This window comes from Phascolarctos cinereus, unplaced genomic scaffold (genome assembly GCF_003287225.1).
Source record: "Phascolarctos cinereus isolate Bilbo 61053 unplaced genomic scaffold, phaCin_HiC Scaffold_4;HRSCAF=312, whole genome shotgun sequence".
Lineage (NCBI taxonomy): Eukaryota > Metazoa > Chordata > Mammalia > Diprotodontia > Phascolarctidae > Phascolarctos > Phascolarctos cinereus.
In genome coordinates, this window is record NW_027555847.1 from 720,224,533 (window position 1) to 720,243,690 (window position 19,158).

Here is a 19,158-nt window from a genome sequence, read left to right on the forward strand (position 1 = left end):
CCTCCAGGATTCTGTACTATTGGGCACACGTGGGAACGCACGTAAATGCATGTATACGGGTGTTTGTGGGGTGAGGGCGGAGAGCACCGTGGCACGGCTGGGCGACCAGACGCTCTCTAGGACCCAGCGACTGCTCAGGGGCCGCCCACGAGGGAGGAGGGCGGGAGAGGAGAAAGAGGGGGCGGGCCTCCCTCCTTCCCTCCTTCGCTCCTTCCCAGAAGCCCTCGGGCTCCGCTCCGCCCCCGTCCTCGCGCTGCGCCGGCTCTGGCGACGCTTGGCCGGCGCTGCGCCTGCGCCCGCGCCCGCGCGTGCGCAGAGCGGCCTGTAGTCTCGCGGCCTGTGCTTCCTCCGGCTTGGGCTGGCGGCGGCGGCTGCGGCTGGGGGAGCGGCGTGAGCGGGCGGGGCAGGGCAGGGCAGGAGCGACAGCGGCGCCACCATGAGCGGCACGTTAGCCAAGATCGCCGAAATCGAGGCCGAGGTAAGCTATGAGGCCCCGGTGCTGGGGGGGTGGGGCGGGGCGGAGGTGCAGCAGCCCCGGGCTGCTCCCTGAGGCCCTGTCCGTGGGCCCCTCCGCCTCCTGACGAGGCTTTGGATCAGAAATCCCCCTCCCGGGCGTGTAACTGGGGACAAATAACGAGAACGTGGGGAAAGCGGACGTAGAAATGAGTGACTCGGTGGCGGGCACCCGCGCTGCAGCGGCGCCGGCGGCGACCCCTTCCCTGGCGCCGAGGCCCCCCCGGGTCTGCTCGTTGCCCCCTTTGGGACCGGCGTGCCTCGTCCGTAAAGACCGGGGCCTCGAGTCCCTCTGCAGCGTGACACGTGACCTGAAAGGGGCAACGGGGGTACAGCGGGAAAGACACGCTCGCTCTGTAGAAAGCACCGGGATCGATCCTGGAGATACAAGTAGTGTCCTCTAGCCCTGGGCTTTGGGTCGGGCAGGGGCGGGGATGCTCGACCTGTGGGACCGTTCGTGCCCGTGGCTCTGTCCCCCCGCAGATGGCTCGGACTCAGAAGAACAAAGCCACCGCGCACCACCTGGGGCTGCTGAAGGCCCGGCTGGCCAAGCTCCGGAGGGAGCTCATCACCCCGAAGGGCGGCGGGGGCGGCGGCCCCGGAGAAGGTCAGGGTGCTTTCCAGCCCGGGTCCTTTACGGCTGTGGCCGAGAGATCGCGGCTGTTTGGGCTGTTTAGCCCAGGAGTTAGCTGCCTGTGGATTTTGAGCCACCCTTGGGAGTGGTTCATGGGGGCGCTGAATATTGTTGGTTTTGTCATCTTGTGTCTCCCTAGTCGGTAGATAGTAATGGTACGACTACTGGGGGGGGGGCTGAAAAAAATTTGACTTTTGAAAGGGGTCTTCATACTCAAAAGTTTACACTTTAGAATTTGGTGTCGGGAAAGCACTTAATACAAGTGAGAGGAGAACACAGCTCGTTTGGCCAGGCATGGCGTTGTACTGTCACGAGTTCTGTGTGGTATCGTAAAGCAGGGGTGAGGGAAAGCATGAATGTCATGACTTGAACTCGATTTCCAGGCTGACTTCCTGTTTGGGGGGGGGCGGGCAGCCGGAGGATGCCATTGTTAACGCATCTCCTTCATTTGGTGTTTGTTCGTGTCTCAGGATTCGACGTGGCCAAGACTGGCGATGCTCGGATCGGCTTTGTGGGGTTTCCGTCTGTCGGGAAGTCGACGTTGCTCAGTAACTTGGCTGGGGTGTATTCTGAAGTGGCTGCCTATGAGTTCACCACTCTGACCACTGTGCCTGGAGTCATCAGGTACAAAGGTGCTAAGATCCAGGTGAGCCAACGCTGACAGTCCAGACCCCCTCCTGCCTGCGTGGCCGAGTAACTTCGTCCCAATCCTTGGCCTCTCTGGAGCCTGGGAAGATTCTCTTTGTGACGGCTGCCTCCCGGGGCTGAGGGGATCACGGATGGGAATGGAGAGGGGGCTCTAGAACTTTGGTGAAGGGTCAGTAGGCAGTTAGTGAGGCCTCCTCGGGCCAAGGCTCCGGCCAGGCTGTGGGGGGATACAGAAAGGTGCAGAGTAACACTTGGGACCTAGGTTCAAGAGAGGAAGCAGAGTCCTGTGAAAAGGTAACAGCTCCCACAAGGCAGCGTGAGGCAAGCTCCACATGAGTGATGTCGGGAAGGAAGAGCTTCGTTAGGGGCAGCAAGGATGGTGAGGGCGGCCAGGCCTGCAGGGAGAGGAGGGCAGGGGCAGAAGCAACCCAAGGCCCCTCTAGGCATGCCCCAAGGACCTTGAGGGGGTCACTTTAACTGAAACAGGGGGCTTGGGTCAGGAAGAGTGAACCAGATGACCTGTTCAGAATTGACTTTTCTCTTTCTGCATCAAGCAGTTTGATCTTATATTCCAGCATTAGTGATTGTATTTAGTCCAGTGAACATTCATTATGTACTTACTCTGTACTAGGCACTGGAGAGCAAGGAAGGAAGGAGACCAAAATTCCCTGCCCTCAGGGAGCTTGCCTTCTGCCCCAGCCTACAGCCTACAGGGAGGGAAGGAGGAAGCAGGACCAGGATGAGGAAAGGCTCCCATGAGAAGTCATGCTTTGCCAGGGAATTGGCATCTTTGGAGTCAGCCAACAGGCATTTGAGAGCCTTACTATCTAGAAGGGGATAAACACACTGATTGGGGAGTGGGCTAGCAACAGGAGAATGGGGGGGGGAGCCCTCTGGAAGGAAGTGGGCCTTGAGGCTGACCTTTGAAGGCTCATGGAGTTCCAAGAGGCAGCAGGGAGGCTCAACCTGGGGGACAGCTTGTCCATGATTGTCACGTTGGGGGACTGCAGGTGGGCGCTAAGTGTGGGGTGGGGAGTGTCGTATGATCGGCCTGGAGCCAGAGCGTGGATGACTGAACACCAAGCTGAGGAACCTGTATTTGGTCCTAAATTAGGCGATGGGGGGGCGTGTGCCTTACTGAGACCACTTAAGCAGCCAGGAGGGTAGTGAGGAGTCAGCTGCGGAGTCTGGGAGAGAAGCGCTGAATGCCAGGATTCAAGGAGAGGTGGAAGAGGTGGGCAGGGAGTGAATCAGCAGGGACTAGCCACTGACTGCCTGTGGGGAGGGAAGGTTTGCCAGCCTGTGTGAGAAGAAGGATGATCCCCTCACCAGAAGTGAGGAAGGGGAGCTCTGTTTGGGACACGTGGGACAGACAGGGGCAGATAGCAGACTGGTGATCAGTTGGAGATGAAAGATGGAATCTGAGGCTGGGGACAGGCCTAGATAGGTTGATTTGGAGGATGTTTGTGTAGAGATGACAGTTGATCCATGGGACTTTTACTATAGAATAGAAATTCTGGCCAGGTCTGCTGCCTTCTGACACCACAGGCCTTTTTTTGCTTAGGTCAGCTTGGGGCCCAAATGGAATTTGTTGAATTGAGTCCAGTCTGGACTTGGAAAAGGCTGAATGTGACGATTTCCACAGAACCTATTGTTGGCTGCAGGCTGCTGTCATCTGAAGACAGACCTGCCATTTTCCTTGGCCCAGCTGAGGTGCCCTTGAGGCAGAGTCTGGAAGGCAGAGGATGGAGGAACAGACCCGGGGCCTGGTTTGCCCACTCCCAAGGAGGGCTGGGAAGGAGGAGTAGGGTGGCGTGGCAGGGTCGGGTGGAGAGAGGTTGGCCCGGGGACCGCCCAGAGTGTTGGTGAAAGCAGCAGATGCCCCTCTCTGGCCTCCTCCACCTGGTGCCCTGTGTGAGCCTTGTGTGATGACAGCTAGTACAGACACACCGTAGCCAGCTTGGAGGATCCATGGCGTGTTGCCTGCTTTTTCAAGGGCTGAGGAAGGGGAGGGAGGGAGAAAATTTGACACTCAAAATTTTTTTTAGAAGAATGTTTTTTTTTACATGTAATTAGGAAATCTTTAGTAAATAAAGCTATATTGGGGAGGGGGAGGCTAATGCACTGAGCGCTTGAGGCCTGCCAGGTGCTTTACATACGGTGAGCCCCCCTCAACCCTGGGAGAGAGGCACTATGTACATTGCCCTATCTTACGGACGCCAGAGCTGAGGCTCCCGTGTTCTGCGACATGGGGCAGTCATCGGGTCTGAATCCCTGTTGCCCTCTCTTCAGATCCAACCCCCGGTCTCCAGAATGTGTCGCCCCTCCCTAAGGAGTCTGGCTGATCCCCACGCAGCAGCGCTGCTTCGGCTGCTTCTGAGGCATTTCCCCACAGCTGCTGCAGGTTGAGGGTCTGTGAGCTTTTAAAAGGCAGTGCCAGCTTGAGCTAGCCCCGAAGTGAGCCCTGACGGTGCCGGGGCCTGGTGGAGCGCACCCCCAGGAGTCGAGGCTGCTGGAAGGCCCCCGGGCCCTGAGCTGGCCCTCAGGGCTGGGTCCTCCCGAGCCCGTCACCAGCCTCAGAGGATTCGCGGGTCCAGGCTGTGCCGTCCCGCAATAGAAAGCGTCGGTCTGTTCTTTAGCGTGGCGGTCAGCTCTCAGAAGACCGTGCCGCGTTGTTCACTCTGGGTTTTTTAGTGATTGGTTTTGTTTGGCCCATCCTTTGCTTTCTCACAATCGACTACTTGTAGAACCTTTCCAGAAAAACAGTGCAGCAGAAGCCCTCAGAAGTGAGTCCTGCTGACACGTAGGCGGCTTTCTGCTCATGGTGCGAAGGGCGTGTGGGCATCTGACGTTAGGACACACCACCACATTTGCCCTTCACATCACTTAGATGTGCTGTTGGCGTGCCTTGGCTGGCGTCTTCTCTTGGCCCCGCTCTGCTTCAGCTCGCTCTCTGTTTCTCTGCCGTCTTTGTATGACGATAATTGTAATAACACCCGGTTGAGCCATTCCCCAGCCCCTGGGCACGGGCCTTGTTTCCAGCTTTTGGATCTCAGAAGCGGCCCTGGCAAAGAGGACCGGGAAGATGACACTCCCCACCCCCTCTGAGAGCTGGGGAATTGCTCGTTCTGTCCGGTCCCTTCTGGTCATCGTGTGTTTTTCCCTCCTTCCTTCGGGCAGCTTCTGGACCTCCCAGGTATCATCGAAGGTGCCAAAGATGGGAAGGGGAGAGGCCGGCAGGTCATTGCAGGTACGTGAGGCAGAACCCGCCTGCGTGGAATCGTTTATTTGGGTTGAAATCATCCTTTGTGTTGGAAAATGTAGCTGGGTGCCCTGGGCCGTCTGGAAGCTGCATGGCTTCAGGCAAGTCCCCCCTCTTCTCATCTATGGGGTGTGAGGCCTCTTTCAGTTCTAACTCCAGAACGCTGTGAAGTCGGTCGATGGGAGTGTCAGTGACTTTACGTTCAGAAGAGAATTTCAGACGGGAGCTCTTGGTCCCCTAAACCTCTTCATTCCATAAGGCAAACTGAGGCCCACGGAGGTTGTGACTTCCCCTTGATCTCCCAACAGTTTGGGGTAGCTCCGAGCCAGAGCCAGTCCCTTTGATGTCTTGTTACCTCAGAGGAACAAACTCACTGATGTCACCGACTAGTCAAGGGTCTGTTTGCAGAGTGCTCAGCTTGTGTCAGTGACCCCTCAGGGCGTCATCCAGACTCTGGGGCAGCACTTAAGCCAGGTCAGAAGCCGCTGGCTGGACGGCAAGGTTGGACCACCAATGTTTCCTCTGGAGCTCGGCTCCCTCGGAGCCCAGAGCTCTCTCTTGTTCCGCATTGGTGACATTCTGCTGGTTCAGCACTCCCCCTTGTCCGCATGCACCCCTCTGCTGTGTGCCAGAGGGGCCCCTCTAGAATCAGCGTGCACCCCTCTGCTGTGTGCCAGAGGGGCCCCCCTAGAATCAGCATGCATCCCTCTGCTGTGTGCTAGAGGGGCCCCCCTAGAATCAGCATGCACCCCTCTGCTGTGTGCCAGAGGGGCCCCTCAGATCAGTGTGCTCCCCTCCGTTGGGTGCCAAAGGGGCCCCCTAGAAGCAGCATGCACCCTCCATTGGGTGCTAGAAGCCCCCATCCCACAGGAGAAGAGGAGCAGTGTCAGTGGGTCCTTCACCCTGCAGCTCCTGGGAGGAGCAGCAAGGCCAGCTTGGGGTTATGGGCTGAACATGGGGCTCCCCCTCCGACCACTTACAGCCTCTCTCTCTCCGGGCCTCCATTTCCTCATGTGTTAGGTGGCGATGATAACGCTCTGAGGAGAGCTTCCTGGGGTCAGGTAAAGCTCCCACTAAGCACCCACTGTTGTGGTTTACCAGAGCCCTCTTTACTCAGCCCTCGTCTTTGGCTGTGGCCCTGCCTTGGGTGTGAAGAGGAGCAGTGACCTGTCCAGGATCACACAGCCAGTGTGGGTCTGAGGGGCTGCCTGCTGACAGAGGCCGATTTTTGTTTAGTTCAGTCATTTTCCTCATTCTCCTCGTTGAAGTTGAAGCGGGGGGCAGGGTTCCTGGTGCCCAGTGAGGTCCCCGTCTGTGAGTCCTGGGCCTGGAGAGCCACGGGCTGGTCTGGTAGAGGGGGCCGCTACTGGGCTAATGTGGGGCTCCTCCTCTTGCAATCTTCAGTGGCCAGAACCTGCAACTTGATTCTTATCGTCCTGGATGTGCTAAAGCCCCTGGGCCATAAGAAGATCATTGAAAATGAGCTGGAGGGCTTTGGAATCCGCTTAAACAGCAAGCCCCCCAACATTGGCTTTAAGAAGAAGGACAAAGGAGGCATCAACCTCACGGCCACGGTGAGTCTTGCTGGCTCTGCCTGGGGGCGTCTTCCCTCGTGGACTTTGGCCCCCACGGGTCTGGGATGCCTTCCCTCTCTCCTGCCTCCTCTTAGCTGAGGCTTTCAGGGATTCCCCTGCCAGTGTCTCTTTGCCTTGACTTTCCTGTGTATCTCCCCTCCCTGAGCACCTCAGGGGCAAAACAGTTTGGTTTTTGTCTCTGTCCCCAATATCTGCACATAGTCGGGGTTCAGTAATGCTTTTGCATTGAAGTGACCAGAATGCAGTGGGCTGGTGAGTGAGCAGGCCCCATGCTGGCCATCCACCCATCTGATGTGTCCTTTCAGGAAAGGCTGAAGTGTTGACCTTGGCAGAGCCACAAGTTAGCTAAGCGCACTGACCCATTGACTTCCAAGGTCCTGGGGGCAGCACCCATGAATAGGGCCCAGTGCTTGCCCTCACTCTGGGGGGGAGAGACTAAGAATGATGGCCCAGAGATAGGCGTGATGGTCCCTGAGAGACGCCTAGACGGTGCTCGGAGAGGTCAGGCAGTAGGGTAAGGGGTTGTTTATGGCTGGTTGGATCTGAGGGGAGCAAGCCTTGACCAGGTTTTCTGGGCAGTGGAGGCCCTTAATGGGTGGAGCTGCAGGCTGGGGACACAGCAAATCTGGTGGGTCCTGTGTCCTTTTCCTGGATTCCACGTGGGCTTGTCTTCCGTTTCACATCTCATTAATTTCCAGGTAGAGCCCTCCCTTCACCAGGCACCCAGGTCCTTCCCTTAGAGGAAGGATCCCCAAACGTCAGCTGCATGTGACGGAGGAGAGGTCTTTCCTCCAGCGCTGGGGAGCCTCAAGGCTCCTTAGAGCTCACTGCAGAGGGGGCTGCTAGGTGGCACAGTGGATAGAGCACCAGCCCTGGAGTCAGGAGGACCTGAGTTCAAATCCGGCCTCAGACACTTGATACTTACTAGCTGTCAGAGCATTCAGCTTCCTTTCACTCTGTCTGTCTGTGGGGAGGGAAGGCTGCCTTGGAGCAGGTGCCTGATGGGAATCTCCAGGGCACGGGGCACAGAGTCGCCTTTTTTGAGCACAGTACCAGATTGCCTTCCGGGATGGCTGGACCAGTTTACGCTGTCGGCGTGCTTATGTTGCGATGGTTCGGCCAGCGTGGGCTCCTTCCCTCTTTGTCGGCCTGTGTGGTCCGTAGCAGTTTGTCACGCCTCTCCCCCCTTTGAGCCCTTTCCAGTCAGGCGGCTGTTTGCTCTTATGTGGTCACATTTGTTCCCTCTCTTTCTTGGGTCCAGGGCTGTTTTGGAGATGTTTGATGCCAATTCCTTTTACCGGCTGATGCTTTTTCTCCTTAGTCCTGGTTGTATTGGTTTTGTTCATGACAAAGCTTTTCAAACTAATGTAATCAATGACACGTTTTATTTTTTTGTGAGATTTCCGATCTTTTGTTAGATTAAGCTTTAGCCACAGTTGTAAAAGACATACTTTTATCCATTTTTCTCTAATTTCTTAAATGATGGTGTGACCCTTTAAAGTACTTACATCCATTTTTGTTGAGGTTTTTTTTAAGTCTTTTTTTTTTTCCCTAAGGATTCCCTATGAGAATGCACACATGTTTCCTGGAAAGAGTAACACTTAAAATTTTTAAAACACAGCTAGTTTTGTAATGTTTTGTAGTAACATTTTGCCACAGTTGACCTGAATGTTTATTTTTTAAAGGTTTGATTATTTCGTTTTTCACTAGTTAATTTGTATACCACTATAGGTTTTTGTTTTGTTTTGTTTTTACTATTACAAAAATGCTACCAGAAATAAAAACACAAAACCCCAAAGTACTGCTGGGAATTTTTTGGCACGTGTAGGTAGGTTCAGGTTTTGGTTTTGGACTAGTCTATTTTTTAAAAATAACAAATAGTTATTTTCTCTTCCTCCCACCTTCCTTTCTCTCCTGAAAAACAAAGCCTTTTTAACCAGTATGCATATTCAGGCAAAATAGATTCCCAATACATTTGTCCCAAAAAGCGCATCTCATTCACGACAGGTGACTGAACTTTAAGAGCAAAGCTCTGTTGGACAAGACAAGAGAAAGAGAGGAAAGGAGAAAGAAAAAGGAGATTGATTGATTGATTGCCTGGGGGAGGATGAAGGCAGGGAGGGGTCGGCTCACCTTCTGCTCAGTGCCCTCTTGGTTTATTCAGTGCCCTCAGAGTGAGCTAGATGCCGAGACTGTGAAGAGCATCCTGGCAGAGTACAAAATCCACAACGCCGATGTGACCTTGCGCAGTGACGCCACAGCCGACGACCTCATTGACGTGGTGGAGGGCAACAGGTATGGACCGAAGGGCCCCGTGGTGGTGAGAGCTCGTGCCAGGGCTCTTGGCCATGCGTTAGCTCTGCCACCTCCAGCTTCTCGGTGGGTCTCCTGGTTTTCCTTCATAAAAGAGAGCTGATGAGCCTCCTTCAGAGTTGAGGGGTTTCCCGTAGTAGAAGACCGTAGGGGTCGACCCCTCTCAAATTTTGATCACTACCACGGGCACAGAATTCATAGGTGGCATGCTTGTCAGGTTTGGAAGGAGCTCCTAGGTTGGACAGAGGGAGCTCATGGTCTGCTTCGTCCTGGAGGAGGAAGGTCCTCGTGATCCCCCGTCAACCCCCAGCCTGAGCGTTTCCTTAATCTGCCTCTGCTCCAGGACCTCCTGCAAAGGGGGGGAGCTCATCAGCTCCTGAGGCCTGGGCCCCTTTGATTCATTTGCTCATGTAGGAAGCGCTGAGCGCCTTCTCTGTGCTGTGTGTGCCAAGCTCAGTCAGCCAGGTTTCCTGATCTCCAGCCTCAGTGTGCCTCTTTCAGCTTCCGCCCCTGGCCTCTGGGCCAAGATAAATGAGTCTCTTGTTCTACATGACAAGACAGCCCTTCAAGGACAAGAGGACCGCCCACTCCTCTCTAAGCCTTCTTTTCTCCAGACTAAGCATCCCCTGTTCTTTCAGCCATTCCGCCTAGGCCGAGCTCTTAGGGCCATTCGCCGTCTGGTTGGCATCTTCTGCGTGCTCTCCAGCTTAGACAGGACTCCAAATGGAGGCTGACCAGGGCAGAGGACAGAGGATGTGGAGCCCAAGGGCTCCACTGCTGACTTGCTGATTCACAGCCCATCAAAAGCCCATTGTTTTTTGGACAAATTGTTCTCCAGCCACATCTCCCCTTGTTTTGTGTTTGTGACATTGATGTTTTGAACCCACGCATTAGACCTTTACATTTACCCTCATCAAACATTATCTATTAAAAGTGGGCCCACTGCTTCAGCCCGTCAAGATCCAAAAAGGTCTTGTTTTGGTAGAGCGTTGGGCTGAATCTAGTAAAACAGCACTTAATTGGGACAGTCTCAGGTAGGACGTAAGTTGGATGACATATGGGGTTTTAATGGACTCCAAACTTTCAGAAAAGCCAGTGGGACATGGGCTGCCTGGAGAGAGGCGGGGTCTCGGGATTTCTGCCCTGTCCAGGCCCCCTCTGGAATGGTTAGGAACCGCATTCTAGAACAGGCGTCCAGAGGAGGGCCTCCAGCACGTGTGAAGGGCCTAATGTCCACACCTGTGGGTCATGGAGGGAGCTGTGGGGACAGTTGTCAAGTATGTGAGAGGCTCTTGGTGTGGAAGAGGGTGTGGGGCCCGAGACCAAAGGAAGGCCAGGGGGTGGACGTGGCAAGGAGGCAGATTTAGCTCAGCGTTGGGAGAATTTGCTGGCGCTGAGAGCTACTCCCAAAGGGAATCGCTGTTTTGTGAGGTAGGGAGCTCCCTGTCGTTGGATGTCTTCAAGCAGAGGCTGGCCAGGGGTGTTGCAGTGGGTACTCTGGGACTAAATGTCCTTTGAAGCCCCCCGCCCCTGGATCCTGTGATTCTCCATGAGGGGGCTCAGCAAGGAGCTCTCTGGCTCTGTCCACTGTCTCCGAGGCTCCTCGCCCCACCCCCACCGCGGTCAGTTCTGTTTCCTGATTTCACTCTCAGTGGGCTCACCTGACGAGTCGCCTGCAGCTGAGAAGTGCTGGGAGCCCCAGGGGTTACTGCAGCCCCCACACTGGCCATTCCGGAAGCCCTTTTCCCGTGGCCGCTGGTGGCTGACCCCAGGCCTCCTTCTCAGCACTCACCGCCTCTGCTTTGCTGGCTCGGGCTCCGGTCAGCCTTGAAGTGGGCTCTTGGTGTGTGGTGGGAATGAGGGGAGCGTTCTGTCTGCACCTGCAGGCGCCGACCGCCCTCCCTGACTCTCCCTCAGAGTATACATCCCCTGCATCTACGTGCTGAACAAGATCGACCAGATTTCCATCGAGGAGCTCGACATCATCTACAAGGTGCCTCACTGCGTGCCCATCTCTGCCCACCACCGCTGGAACTTCGACGATCTGCTCGAGAGGATCTGGGACTACCTGCGGCTCGTGAGGATGTGAGTGTCCCTCGCGGGGGTGCGGGCGCCTGGGCTGTCCGGGGGCCCCCGGGGGGAGCCTCCAGGTAACGTCTGCTCCCTGTGTCCCAGCTACACCAAGCCCAAGGGGCAGCTGCCGGACTACACCTCCCCCGTGGTGCTGCCTGACTCTCGGACTACTGTGGAGGACTTCTGCATGAAAATCCACAAGAACCTCATCAAAGAGTTCAAGTAGTGAGTCCTGGGCGGGGCGGGGGACCCTCCTCCGGGTGAGGCCTCGGCCGTCCTTGTGTCCCACTGCTTCGTCCCCCTGGTGGTCCATCCTGGCTGGGGCCCGTGCCCACAGCGACATGGGAGGAGACCCGGTGGGGCTGGGAGTCAGGATTGCTCATCCACATCCCTGCTTTTCCTCAGCTCAGCTCCATGAGCTTGGGCACAGCTAGCCCTTCCTCATCTGTGAAATGGCTCTGAAGGTCGTACTACACACGACTTCTCCCAGTGTAGAGGCTGAGTGACCTTCCCAAGGCGCCTCGGAAAGGCTTATGGCCTGTAAACTTGGCGCTGCAGGGGCTCTCGGACGAGTCCTCTCCTCCAGCCCCTCCGTTTCGCAGAGGAGGCATCTGAGGCCAGAGAGGTTGAACAGTTTTGCCAGGGTCACACAGGAAGTAAGTGGCGGACCTGCAGGTCGAGGCTGGCTCGTCCTGTGCCCCTGCCTCACGCTGCCTTTCTAAAAAAACGAATTTTTTAAGGCTTGTAAAACTACTGCCCTTGGGGCAGCGCGGTGGCGCAGTGGATAGAGCACCAACCCTGAAGTCAGGAGGACCTGAGTTCAAATCTGGCCTCAGACCAAACACTTGACACTTACTAGCTGTGTGACCCTGGGCAAGTCACTTAACCCCAATTGCCTAAAAGCAAAAAAAAAAAAGTACTGCCCTTAACCCCGTTTCATCCCCGTGGCTGCCCTGCAGATGTGATCGGGTCGGTCTCCTAGGCCCGGCAGAGCCTGACCTGCCCCAGGTGGGGTGTCCAGCCTTGACTCTGAGGGTGGGGAGGAGGCCCTTCCCTGCTGATCCTTTTCTCTCTCTCCCTCCCCAGTGCCCTGGTCTGGGGTCTGTCCGTGAAGCACAACCCCCAGAAGGTGGGGAAGGACCACACGCTAGAAGATGAAGACGTCATTCAGATTGTCAAAAAGTGAAGGCTCTCCTCCTGATCCCCCCCACCCCAAGGCTGTCCTGGGCTGCAGCCTCTGCCGCTCACATGCAGGGAGGACACACAAGCCTCCGTTCCTCACCACCATCGTTCACTGTCTATTGAACTATATAAAGAGTCCGGCTGGCCGGCAGGCTGCCCTGAGGTGCCTGTGTGTCTGTGTGGGCTGGCTTGAGTCTGGGGGGGGACACTTAAGGATGTGACAAAAGGTGGCGTGGAGGATCTCATTCTAGGCCTGGGCACTGGCCTGCTTCACTTCTACACGTTGGGGATGGGGCAGAAAGGGGGGGGGTCTGCATGGACAACCTGTAGGGGGACGTTTGTCAAGGGGAGGAAGTACTGGCTGAGGGCTGGCCCCTCCTCGTGGGTCAGTTCCTCTCCAGTTTGGCCCCGTGCCCTTCCTCTGAGCACATGTGCTATTGAGAGCTGGGCATGGAGCCTGCCGAGGAGCAGCAAGGGCAGCTTTCTGTTGGAGGCGCCACTGGTGCTGGGGTCCGACTTTGCAGTTGGGCCTGGGCGCAGAGCTTCATCCCTCCTGACAGTGTGGAGGCCTCTTTTGGGAATGACTGAGGCCTTGGGCATGGGTTCAGGGCAGGCACGTATGATGCAGGCCCAAGAGAAACCTGTCTTCATTTTTTCCCCACTCTCTCCCTTTTTCCTTTTTATGGTTTCAATATTGGTTGGTTTTACTCCATGATGAGCCTGCCTCGCCGTGTGCCCTCAGCCTCGTGGCTCCTGGGCGTTGCATAGGTCAGCCGCAGCACTAACATGGGGCCAACCCTGTGCCGGGAGCCAGTGTCTTCTCTGCTTGAGGGGGCCTGGGGATTAAGGGCAGGAGACGGTTGATCTCTGAAAGCTCCTCGAGTCAGTGGCCCCCAGTCAGTCTCCAGAGATCAGAAGTCTCCCAGCCTTTTCTGGGGGCACTTCCCAGGTCTTGGGGAGTCCTTACTACTCCTGTCTCAGGGCTGCTGCATCACTGGGGAAGAGGACCAAGGGTAGTCCCTGGACCCTCTGAGGGTCATTTCTTACCTTCATGCTCCTTGCCAGCAGAGGCCCCCAAGAGAAGAGGGTGAGTGGTAAGGCTCAAAGGATGGGGATTCTCCCCGATCCCAGGCTCCAAGGGCGTCATGGGAAAAGGTGGCTTTGGAATCAGACTTTAAAAGGAAGGGCTGGAATTAAATTAGATTCAAAGGTATAGAAAGCAGTGCCCTGGGGAGCAGGCAGCAAGGGATGCGTTTGAGGTCTCGTGAATGTGGAAGGGGTCAGACACGTCTCCCACGTGTTTGCCCCATTCGTGCTGGGCGGCCCTGTGGTCCTGGCTAGACTGGGCCTCTCTCCCTTGTGGCTGTGTTATGGGTGGGTCTTGCCTCTGTGCCCCAGCCTGGCCGCCTCCGTGAGGCGGGGGGCGTTTTCCTTTTGGTGCCTTTGAGCTGTCGCTGTCGTCCGTGCCTTGTGACTAGCTCACTTTTCCCAGTCATATGTTCCTGAAGTCATACTTTTAGGCCACTTGGTATATGTAAATCTGTTGGCGACTGATCGTAGCCTTCTAACACCTGCCACGCACCTCTCTGTCGGACTTGGGTTAGCAGTTGTATTCTTTGGAGGTGGCCCTGTCCCACAGCGCAAAGCCCTGCAGCATCAGCAGAACGCTGCTGTTACGAGGGTCAGTTCAGTAGGTTTTCTGTCATGTCCGACTCTTGGTGACCCCATTTGTAGTTTTCTTGGCAAAGATACCGGAGTGGTTTACCGTTTCCTTCTCCAACTGGTTTTCCAGGTGAACTGAGGCAAACAGGGTTAAATGACTTGCCATGGGTCACACAACTGGGAAGTGTCTGAGGCTGGCTTTGAACTCGGGTTTTCCTGATGGTTGGCCCAGCGCTCTACCCACTGCACCACTTAGCTGTGCAAAGGGTAAGGTTTTCTGTTAGCAGCCAGAGACGGCGGAAATCCCTGCACAATTCAGCCTGGGTTTTTTTCCGACTTAAGTTGGGTTAAGTTCGTTATTTCTCTGCAGTGGCCATCCAGAGAGATGTGTCCGTGGTCTGATGTCGTGGATGGTCTGTCCTAGGGCGGGTCGTAGTCTGGACAATAGTCATTCTTCATCCTGGAAGATGTGCGGTGGGCTTAGGGGGCCGATGCCGTCGTCACGACTGCAGCTGAGGCCCTGGCAGTGAGCTCTTCATCCACGACGTGGCCCGCTCTTGACGAGCACGACCCGCCACGCCTTCCTCAATGCTAATGATCAGGCGCTGACCGAGCGAAGCGACCTCATCTTAACATGTGCCGGGGAGATGCCTTATAGGCAGTGTTTTTCTGCACGGAGTGAAACATTCTTAAAAAATCAAACAATAAACAGCGGGATTATCTTGTCCACCTTCTGTCCGTGGTGTGACTGGCCAGATGGGGTCTGTTGTAGAAAGTGTGGCCCAAACCTGCCTGTGCCCTGCTTGTCGGTTCACCTGGGGATACCCAGTGTGTGTGTACCATGTCTAGTTCATTCTCAAAAGGGTTTTACAGAGAGGACTGAGCGTGCACTGAAGCAGTCCTCGCCTGGGTCGTGTGGCCGCCCTGTCGTGGGACTCATTTTTAGAGGCATTTGGCTTGGTTCTGTGATGCAGATCAGTGCCTCCATGCCTTTGTATTAGCCTGGCCTCCAGTCCATGCGTGGTCTGGCCTGGCTGGCCATTCTAGCCTGTCTGCTTAATTACCTTTTTGTTTTTCATCCACTGGGGACCAAGTTTTTCAGTTCAAATGTTTTCCCATTCTCCACAATGAAGAAAGTAGGTTTCCTTAGGAAGGCTGGCAGATCTTTCCATCCATTTGTTTTCCTTCCATTTTCATCTTCAGATAATCTGACTTGATTAAATCTCAAACTTTCCACAGATTCCTTTTCTCTCCATGGCCTTTGGCTACTTTGCAAAGCCTCATGGCTGTGACCTTCTGCTTCGCCCTGTGATGTTTTTCAAATGAGTGAGACCAGCATTGCCTTTGTCTTTCTGCTTTACAAGATCAAGCGTTTGCTGGCAGAAAAGCTTTGGGGGCCTTGTGGTGACAGCTTTGCATCAGCTAAACTTTCTCTAGAAAAGGTGGTCGTCGGAGTCACTTTATCCATTTACCATTTGGGGGCATCAGTATCTGGATCGATCTGTTTTCATCTCATTTTTGTCCTTTTTTTCTAAATCTGTGTTAGCCTCGACCTTCGCTCTCTGACTTCACTCTCTGATTTAGAAATGGCTCCAACTTTAATTACCAGTCATTTCCTGTCAAGCAATAGTCAGTTTCTTTTTTTTGTGGTGTTCTGTGCTCCCGATGTCCACCGTCTTCTGACCTTGCCCTTGAAGTATTCGTGGTATTTGGAGTATCCTAGACTCTGAGAATGAGAAGGGTTCTCCAGTGAGGTCCATTGGAGGCAACAAGATGTAGTGGGAAGGGCTCTGGATGTGAAGTCAGGACGTCTTGGATTGAAATACTGCTTCAAAACTTACTAGCTGGGTGGCTCCAGATAAGTCGTCTATCTTCTCTGTGCGTCAGTTTCCTCAGCAAAACAAGGGGGTTGGACTTGATGGGCTCTCTGGTCCTTTCCAGCTCTTAAGTCTATGATTCTGTGATCCTTTGAACTCAGCTTTTGCTCGACCTCTTTTGAGGGGTAAGCCACCACTTCAAGGTAAGTCATTCTACTCGCGGACAGTTCTGATAGGAGGTTTTTACATCAGTCCTAACTCCATCTCTGACATCTACCCCTTGCTTCCACTTCCGCCCTAACCTGGGTCTCAGCAGAACAGATCTATGACCTCTGTCACAGGACGCCTGTTCAGAGACTTGAAGATGGATCGCCGTCTTCCACCCAGTCCTCTGACTAATGTTCACAAGGCCGTAGGATGGCATTAAGCCCACCAGGCCCCCAGATAGTTTTGTTGTCCAGCTCTACCTCCCACATCTCTCATACTTGTGAAGTTGATTTTTTTTTCAACTCAGATTTAGGGTTTGACATTTCTTACCCAACTTTATCTTATTTGATTTGGTCAGCCGTTGTAGGTTATAGGTCTTCCTGGGTCCTGACCATCTCTGTAACATTGTTAGCTATCCCTTCTGGCTTTTTGTCATCTGCACATGTGATACACATGCCCTCCATGCCTTCATCGGAGTCACTAATGAGAACGTTAAGGGGTCCTCAGGCTAAGAATCGGGTCCTTGGGGTGCTCCGTCAGAGCCTCTTCCATTAATAACTACTCATTCAACCTGTTTTGAATCCACCCAGCGTACTCCACCTAGTTCACCTGTCCAGCTTGTTTATGAGGATAGCCTCGTAAGGCACGCTGAAATACGGGTAGACTGTTTACGTCATTCTCAGAGTGTAGGGTGCCAGACTTGTAGCTAGGAGTAGACATCTCTCCAATGGGAATAATGGTATTTTTACTCCATTCCTTTAAGGGTAGGTGTGAGGCATAAGCGTGGCAGACGTTAACGCGTGATTATTTAAATCATACGAGGAATGCAGAGAGGCATAGGAAGACTTGCCAGAGCTGATGGAGAAAGCAGAGCCAGGAGAGCATGCCGTGCTGACTACAGGGGTGTCCCAGCTGTGCCGAAGGGCTCTGCTCTCGGTCTGGTGATTCATCTTGGCCCCAGATCATTGTGCTGGTTGGTTTTTCTTCACTTTTTCTGTTATGAGAAGGATCGTTGCAAGGAAGGAGGAGGATATGCATGAAAACAGTAGGAATTTGTGGGGGGGGGGAAGGAAAGGAAGAGATGCTTAAAAAAAAATTCAAAAGCAATGGAGGAGCTGGGGTCTAGACTAGGAAGGGTTAATTCTGTGGAGAAAAGATGTCACATCAGGATGCCACCAATTAATGTGGAAAGGCATTTTCATTTCTGCCCTGTGGGTGCAGGAGAGAGAGTCCCTCTGGACCAAAAGCCACGGTGGGGCGGTTGTTACTTTACAGGGTGCTGTGACCCCTAGGTCACCGACTCACTGGCTAACGAATGGACAATGAGGTTCCTTAGCCACACTGGCCTCAACGCAGTAGCCGTGTGGTCTTTCTCTGGGACCTTAGTACCCAGAGCCTCCTGGGTATGGTAGAACTTGGCAGACAGCTGGCCCTCAGTTGGCATGGCCATGAGGATGCTATGAGGGGGGCACCGACGTGGGAGGACTGGGAAAGGGCTGGAGGAGAAAAGACTAAGGGGGCTGATGTGGGAGGAGAAGCGGCATCTATCTGGCATGTGCTGAGATGTTCTCTGCTCAGCCCCAGCCCTCTGGGGATATGGGGGACCCAAACAGGGCTAGCATTTCACTGGGGATTCTTGTAGGGTCATTCCTTAGGACGATGGGGGGTAGGGCATTGGAGCCCACTTCCCTGCTCTGGCTTCACAGACTGCCCCACTGCCTTCCTTCCCAGGCATCAGAAAGGTCGGGCACATTTGGGACCTGTCTTGTTCTACTTCCCACATGTGAAAGAGGCCTTGGGAGTGAATTCTGGCTTCCAGTTACTATCTGGGTGACTGGATAAGCCCAGTCTCTCCGTAATGAGATGGATGAAACAGATGGTCTCCAAGCTCCCTTCCTGCTAGAAATGCCTATTCGTTCCCGTCACTTGGTGAGTAATTGGACCCTTGGGTTTGCTCATCGCTAACGGATCTCCTTGGATATGCATTGCGTAAAGCCCTGTCCGGAGGTGGAGTGACTTGAAGAAAGCAGTGAAATTCAGTGTTCCATACCACAAGGCCTAGATGAGAGTACCAGGAAGGGTTAATTCTCATGGGCTGGCCTCTCTCCACTGTTGCCTGGGTGACAGGTGGAAAACAGGTCTGGGAGAGGTCTGCAGTTTCCTCTGACACGGCCTGCCCTCCCCTCCCCTTCCCTCTACCCCTCCCTCCAGCCCCCAGAGATCTGAGGGCTGCTCAGTGGCGGGAGGGTGAGGGGGAGGAGATTGACTTTGAACGACTTGGTGTCCTGGGAAAAGCAGTGAACTGAAGGTGTGACTTGGGACAGCTGGGAGACGGGCCCGCTCTGCCCCGCCTTGTGTGGCTAGGGCCGTGAGCTTGGCATTTTGCCCTCACCCCGAGAGACCAGGGAACCTTCATTTGGTTCCAGTGAATCCTGAAGGTTCCTCGTGATTCTGGAGGACTGAAGTGAAATGAGGCTGGGGCCTGTCATTGTTCTGCGCCATCTGAGGGCCAAGAAGGGTGCCAGCAAGCGTCCTGCACTTCCCAGGAGAGATGGCATCCTTCCTGCGTGCTGCAAGGATCACTGCCTTTGGAGTGGGAGGCAGACCCAACTCCTGCACTGGCTGCTCTGGGCCGGTCACTTCTTAGCCTGTGTTCTTTCATCTGTAAAATGGGAACGATCCTTGTCCGTGGAGGGCCTGTGAGGAAAGCACTTTGTAAACCTTAGTGCCCTCTGCAAGATGGTCTGGAACTGGGAATGGCTTCCTGGACTGTCTTTTAATAATATTATGATTGATAATAAGTGATAATATCAGTGAGATTATTATCTTAATAATAGACTCATAGGGTTAGACTGTCATCAGGCCCAGTCGCTCAGTCCATGTGTCACTCATCATAGGCAGAGTCAGGATTCGTGCCCAGGTTCTCCAGAGGGCCACTCCACACCCACACTGTGAGCAGGAGAGCCCAGATCAGCCAGCCCCAAACACACACATTGCTATTTCTAACACCAGCCTGTCTGCAAACTGGCCTAGGGGGCCCAGAGTTCACACATGGCAGGTGGGGGGAGTGAGCTAGGCCAGGGCAGGAAGTGGGCTCCCGGGTGCCTTGGGGGATGGGTCCCATCCAAATCCCCTGGGGTGGTGGCACACTCAGGCTCCTCCGTGGTCCTCCACAGAAGAAAGGATGAAATAGCAATAATAATAATTTCTAATAATAGCTAGCATTTATCTAGTACTTTGTAAACATCTCAT

The 19,158-nt window shown here is 54.5% G+C and overlaps 1 protein-coding gene and 1 long non-coding RNA gene across 2 annotated transcripts; both read left to right on the forward strand.

Moving 5' to 3' along the window:
- The first annotated feature begins 316 nt into the window (after positions 1-316).
- Positions 317-12,382, forward strand: DRG1 (developmentally regulated GTP binding protein 1). Its single transcript, XM_020996545.2, has 9 exons — positions 317-478; positions 997-1,120; positions 1,618-1,793; positions 4,976-5,045; positions 6,462-6,631; positions 8,817-8,947; positions 10,883-11,050; positions 11,141-11,263; positions 12,125-12,382. The coding sequence occupies exons 1-9, from the start codon at positions 437-439 to the stop codon at positions 12,222-12,224; spliced, it is 1,104 nt and encodes a 367-aa protein (XP_020852204.1). The 5' UTR covers positions 317-436; the 3' UTR covers positions 12,225-12,382.
- Positions 12,383-12,541: 159 nt separating this feature from the next.
- LOC144457146 (uncharacterized) lies at positions 12,542-18,714 on the forward strand. Its single transcript, XR_013486505.1, has 2 exons — positions 12,542-16,879; positions 17,638-18,714. It is a non-coding gene; the product is annotated as an uncharacterized LOC144457146 (long non-coding RNA).
- Positions 18,715-19,158: the final 444 nt, after the last annotated feature.